We start from the raw sequence: 5918 nt of genomic DNA on the forward strand, positions 1-5918 counted from the left end.
AACAGCACCTGCACAGACATCGTGACGTTTCAACACAGCTCTTGGGCTCACGTTAAGTAGGCTCTTTTTTCTGGGAAGTACATTGCTAGACATACTGGAAGCGGTGCTGCCACCCAGAAGACGACCCTAACAAAACATTTCAATGCTTGTGCTTGTTGGCCCATACCTAGGCATACTGCATTGGGAGTACTCATATATCTTCAGGGCTTCTTGCACCGCTAAGGACCATTAGCGTGTGACACCGTGCCAGCAACCACGCCCGTCTCTGGAATTAAGCGACAACTATAAGTTGTCGTAACAAGCGGAACATTCGAAACCCTATAAACCGTTGGGTTCTTTCTCTTTTAAGTAAATTTCATATATTTTCATATATTTTATATCTTTCGTTATTTCTTCCAGTTCACATCCCATCAATTACAAACCAAAACGCGGACATTGAATCTTTGAATCTTGTACGCTACATTGTAAGACATCAGACTTTCGCAGGATATTAGATCTCGCTCGCACATCTTCAAGGACTCTTGAAGCGACAGCGATGAAGATGCACCGGTGTCTGCTTTGTGTAGTCATCGCGCTGATGTCCGTGCTACACTGCAGCGGCCAGAGTTCGGAGGAACGGGCGCTGGGCAGCGATCCCAACTATCCGGAGCTGGATCGCAGCAAGATGCCGATGGCCAGCCTGAACGGCTTGCTGGACACGCTGGAGCACGATAGCACGCGACAGCTGGGCGGCGGACCCGACGACTACGAGCTGGTCGACAGCCTGGCGGCACGTCTTGGCTACCCGCATGCGAACGGTGACATCAAGCGAAGCTGGAGCAAGATGAACGCGGCCTGGGGCAAACGTCTCAGTGGTGGCAATCGGAATTCCGGCTGGACCAAGTTTGGCGGTAGGTATCGCGCTTTCCGGGTCGAAATGGCCCAACAGAGCCCGGGGAATGGTTTAGATTAATACGCTTGTTACTCGTTGAATTTCGTTGCCAGCGGCCTGGGGGAAACGAGAACCGGGATGGAACAATCTGAAGGGGCTGTGGGGTAAGCGCGCGGACAAGTGGGACAAGCTTGCATCGGCTTGGGGCAAACGGCAGGAACTGAGTCGAAGTTACTAAAGAGCCTCCTGGCACGGGGAGATTATGACACTAGCACATTGCAGCATCCTATCATCCACCTACGCTTAACCGTGGCCCAATAGCCATGACGGATAACCAGCAGCTCTACCACCCGATTGAAGTTCCCCTCGCCCACTGCAAGCAAGTTAAGAAAATCCAAAAGAATACAGCATCAGACATCGGAGCAAATCACGCTGGTGCAGACACGAAGACGGTTTTATGATCTCGTTAGCGTTCACTGTAACCAATGCCACCAACAATGTTAGTGTAAAGGATCTAGCAATGCAAAGAGGATGCGGTTTTACACTATTTACAGATACACTATTACTCACACCACACCACGCTAGTTGTACACATTTCGCTTTGATCAAATCTTCCCGATGTGACGATGAAAATCAATTTTTAACCCTCGGTAATCGTAATGTTTAATGATCAATGTATAAATAAAGAGAGAACAAACAAAAAAAGAAACGTACGCACACCAGCGGCATGCAATATGTTTTGGAATGATATCACAACCCGAAACTAATCAATCAAAAGCTGCCGTAGCGACAGGGTGTGCGGGGAGAGACAAAAAAGGGGCAATTTCGGCAACATCTCATATCGCACCACGTGTTGGAGTGCCGAGCAACCGGATTAGTTACAGCATTCTCGGCTAGCATTGGCGCAATAGTCTTGCACGTCAACCCGACACGTTTATTTACTTGCTTGCGGTACTACTAAAACACTGCCGCTGCGTGGTTGCGGCGCTTTAGTTATTTCGCCTCCAGTTAAAACCGCCCGGCTGATCCTCGGGCAGCGCTACGTAGTTTGGATCCTCTGCCACCTCGTCAAACAATAGTTTGCTGTTGGGGAAACATAGAAACAAACGAAGAGATATCAGTACCATTGGGGGGGTTGGAGACAGTACTACTGAAGACGTACAGGATTCGAGGTGTTTTAAGCAGCTTCAAGCCTCCCGGTTGATTTGGTAGCACATCCTCGAGGAAGTAGTACGTGTGGCCTACCACGATTCCGATCAGATCCACCCAGATCGTGTTGCCTATTAGCACGGAAAACCCGAGCAGTACCCACGGTAGGTAAGGAGCCTGGAAAAGAGGAACAGTCGCTCGGATCAATTGCACCGCTAGTTTGGACAGGAAAGGTTACATGTTGTGTTGTTGAGAGAATAACGTTTACATCTTTCACGATGGTAAATGATTGAATCAAATAAAAAGAGTCGTTTGACTAGTTTGTATTAATATATCGAGCTAGATAATGCAACAAAAGAACAACTGAATAGACATAGCATTGAATTACACAAACGTTTCTAATGTGTAACCAGTGCAACCAAAGGTGGTTTTAACTAACCCGGGGCCCTAAGCGGGGGATCGAAATGGGGCCCCTACTTTCCTCAAACGTCCCCAAAATGTATCAATATAAAAAAAAAACATTACAATTCGCTTTTTTATGGATATCTTTTTCGAATACCAAATACATAAATCCTTATTTGTTAGGGATTAATTTTCTTCTGCCCTTTTAAATGGCAGATATTGTATTAATTTAGTGGTATCTATAATCTTCGTGAAGAGAGACATAACTTCGTGTTAGAGAAGTCTTTCAAAACAAATATGCATTTGGTCGTCTTTCTAAAGTAAAGGCCGGGGGACACTGTCCGTACTCGCTAGTGTAATTTCGATTTTCACTAGCGCATCTGGCGGAAGCTTTTTTTGGTCATCGAGGGAATGCTCAAGCCGGATCTCAAAATTAAGTAGTTTTTCCATCGTTTTTTTTTGTCGGGAAAACGGATGCAATGCATGCAGGACATGTGCATCTACGTTTTACAAAACGGTTTTCATTGTAACATTGTTTCGTTACACTAGCGTTTCATTGTTTCGTTACACTAGCGAGTACGGACAATATACCCCGGCCTTAAGAATATACTACTATGAGAAAGATTTAGTTTTCCATTTCTATGTGCATTAATAGAAAATCGTTTATAAAAGCGAACTAACAAGTGGAGATTTAGCTGGGGGCCCTGCAGCCGCTCAGTCCACTTAGAGGAAAATCCGATTCTGAGTGCAACAAAACTAGATCGAACAATAGCTGCCCACATAAACCGATTGCCCTAATGTACTTCAAGAGTTTCCCGTTCAACACCAATGCGTAGAGTGTGGTAAAATGCTCTAACAATCACAAATATTGTTAAATGCTCAAAGGAAACCAACATTATACCGTTATGCTTCAAACTCTGGACACTCGGCATGTTTTTATTGAATTTCTTCAAATCTCATGATCATACCATTATTTAATTTAACATAATTACCATAATGTACTAGAATCGATTAAAAAAGTGTCTGTGTCCTAGTAGGCTCTGATACCACAGTCAATAAATATTTTCTGTCGATCAGTTTATCACCACAGGTATTCTTAGCAGTTTTACCTCAAACTGACGCCAGTGTAATTTATTCGATAATTCCTATTAATCGCGTCCAGATGCATTGAAATACATCGGAATCTCTTGTGGAGGTAGTTACCAATTTGAAGAAAAAAAAAAGTGTTTTATCATATTGTCCGGAATTCAACTCTGTCTGGAATTCGAATCACGATTTTTTACCTTGTTTTTAATTCCGGACAGCCCAAGTAAATTGAGATTAAATGCACAAAAATATGTGCTTAGACACATAATAACAAGGACATTTGAAGCTAGACCTTAAAGGCCGTTCGGAGAAGATCGTCGATTCGCACAACAGTACTTCAGTTCAATGCATCTACGAGTGCAATAGAAAAACCGCGCTCAAAATCAGTCCGTCGTCCTGTCGGTTCAGTAGGACACTGACCCTCCGAATTTAGTATCCGGACGTTAAAATAAGTTAAAAACAAAAAAAGGTGTAGTGTGTGTGTTAATGTGAATGTCCAGAATTCGAATTAAAACGTCCGTAGTTTAACGACAAGAGCTCGTAACTGACCGGAATATGAATCAAAATATCGTTGCTTATGTATGATTTTTACAAAGTTTCCAGTAAAGTTATTGGAAATATATGTTTCTCAATTGTAGAGAGTTTGCTTCATTAAACTGTGTGAGGTATGGCGGGTCAAATTTGAATTAGTGAGAAATTATTGCATGCCAAAAATGCCTAAGTGTCCGTAATTCGATGCAATACGGTATATCATTTTTGACTGATACTCTTAGATGAATTGTATGTTAAAATAAATAATGAAATAATTTTAGGGTAATTTAAAAATCAAATTATCAGCAAAAGCTGTATGATAAATTCCACTTTCAACTGGCTTAGATTCTACAGAGAATTTTGCGCGCAAAACATAAAATGTATCGCTACAATTTTGACGCATCTCGCGCCATTGCCCTAACAGTATAGGCTTGATAGACAGGGCATTATCTTTGCACGGTCACTGGCAGGATTTGTAATTTAAGGATTAATTTGTTGGCAAGATTACATATAACACCCCACGCGGATGGGGCACTGATGGCACAGATAACGCGACACTGCTTGCCAATTGATTTTACCTGAAAGTTTAGCACGCCGAAAAAGTTCATTCGCACGAACGGATTCCGCCGTGACCAGACGTACACCAGCATTATGGTAAAAGCTTGCCCTAAGAAAAGTAAATTAACAAACAACGCACAAATCTGGAGAGGTCACGTTAAGGGAAATGCTGTGTGTATGTGTGTGTGTGTGTGTGTGTGTGCATGCAAAGCGAAGCAAATGTTTGTTTTGTTTTCATTTGGAAAAGGATACCACCAACACGGTGCCGCCGAACAGAAACATCATTACAAAGTCGGAGCTTCTCCCGCGGAACGAATTTTCCTCCAGCATACGGCAATACCTTTTATCGAGGGAAGAGACACAAAGAGAGAGAGAGAGAGAGGAAGAGAGAAAATGAGAAGGAATGCATTGGAGCAGGGTTTGGTAAAAACGGAAAGGCAATAGGGAGGAAACTCACCGAAATGTGAAGATCATGTTGAACAGAAAGTTGAACCCGAAGGTGCCGAAGAACAGGAACGTGGTGCAGATGCGCCATAGCTGGTAGTGTTCGAAGATGAGCTTTGGGTTAAAGTACAGCTGAAAGGGCGTTACGATGTCGAGATGCTGTGAAAAGCAGAGGCAAAAGCAAAACAAAAAAACAACACCAAGGCAGCTGATTAAAGAGAAATCCCCAGGCCAGTGACACGCCTCCAACTCCTTCACTTACCACCGACAGTGTCGTGATGATGCAGGCCGTGGAGTACACCCGTGTCACTATCGGTATCTGGAGATATTCTTGCCGTATCGTTTGGTATGCCATTGTACATCCTAAAACGAGCCGGAACACACAAACACGAAAAAAAGGTTACTTTTGGAGGGTGGCCATCAGAAACGACAACAGCACGACAGTCGTCGGGTCCGTGTCGCCCGTCCGCGATCGACTGTTTCCCCGTGGAAAGGAGCGGGGGAGGCGGGGAGGGGGTCGAAGCCCCCTCCTCCCCATCCTTCCCCTGTCTTCGTGGCTGACAAAACACACAACCTTACCTCAACGTGCGCGCGCTCGACCAGAAAGGGTGTGTTACGGCGGGCACCACGGAAAACGGCTGTTGATGGAAGAGTCGGTGGCTGTCTGCTTGGACTCCGCTCGCTGGACGTTGGCGTTACATGGGTCGGGGAAACTGTGTGCGAAATCAAAATAAGCTCCCCTGGTGCATGATACTGTTCGGAGTCGCGGCTTAGCTCTGTCGTGTACCAATCACCAGCTCGACGGACGGGCGACGGTGCCCGCGATGACGTTTATGTTTTGCTTGCGTTCCCCGCACACCGCGCACACCGCACACAC

General features: G+C 44.8%; 2 protein-coding genes across 3 annotated transcripts; one reads left to right on the forward strand and one right to left on the reverse strand.

Annotated features, from left to right (window-relative positions):
• The first annotated feature begins 503 nt into the window (after positions 1–503).
• Positions 504–1584, forward strand: LOC120906295 (cerebral peptide 1). The gene is made up of 2 exons (XM_040317850.1): positions 504–890; positions 985–1584. The coding sequence occupies exons 1-2, from the start codon at positions 536–538 to the stop codon at positions 1107–1109; spliced, it is 480 nt and encodes a 159-aa protein (XP_040173784.1). The 5' UTR covers positions 504–535; the 3' UTR covers positions 1110–1584.
• Positions 1136–5918, reverse strand: LOC120906294 (derlin-2). Of its 2 annotated transcripts, XM_040317849.1 has the most exons (8): positions 5621–5918; positions 5304–5404; positions 5055–5200; positions 4850–4937; positions 4618–4740; positions 2034–2197; positions 1814–1954; positions 1136–1244 (listed from the first exon to the last, which is right to left on the reverse strand). In XM_040317849.1, the coding sequence occupies exons 2-7, from the start codon at positions 5394–5396 to the stop codon at positions 1861–1863; spliced, it is 708 nt and encodes a 235-aa protein (XP_040173783.1). In that variant the 5' UTR covers positions 5397–5404; positions 5621–5918; the 3' UTR covers positions 1136–1244; positions 1814–1860. The 2 variants fall into 2 exon arrangements, with proteins under 2 accessions (XP_040173783.1, XP_040173782.1); XM_040317848.1 differs by lacking the exon at positions 1136–1244 and having other exon boundaries at positions 1750–1954.

This window comes from Anopheles arabiensis, chromosome X (assembly GCF_016920715.1).
Source record: "Anopheles arabiensis isolate DONGOLA chromosome X, AaraD3, whole genome shotgun sequence".
Taxonomy (NCBI): domain Eukaryota; kingdom Metazoa; phylum Arthropoda; class Insecta; order Diptera; family Culicidae; genus Anopheles; species Anopheles arabiensis.

Coding starts and splice junctions, on each gene's coding strand:
- LOC120906295 (XM_040317850.1), top strand. CDS start 536: ATGAAGATGCACCGGTGTCTGCTTTGTGTAGTCATCGCGCTGATGTCC. Junction 891..984: donor CGGCTGGACCAAGTTTGGCG/GTAGGTATCGCG, acceptor TTTCGTTGCCAG/CGGCCTGGGGGAAACGAGAA.
- LOC120906294 (XM_040317849.1), bottom strand. CDS start 5,396: ATGGCATACCAAACGATACGGCAAGAATATCTCCAGATACCGATAGTG. Junction 4,938..5,054: donor AACATGATCTTCACATTTCG/GTGAGTTTCCTC, acceptor CCTCGATAAAAG/GTATTGCCGTATGCTGGAGG. Junction 2,198..4,617: donor TCGGCGTGCTAAACTTTCAG/GTAAAATCAATT, acceptor CCTCTTTTCCAG/GCTCCTTACCTACCGTGGGT.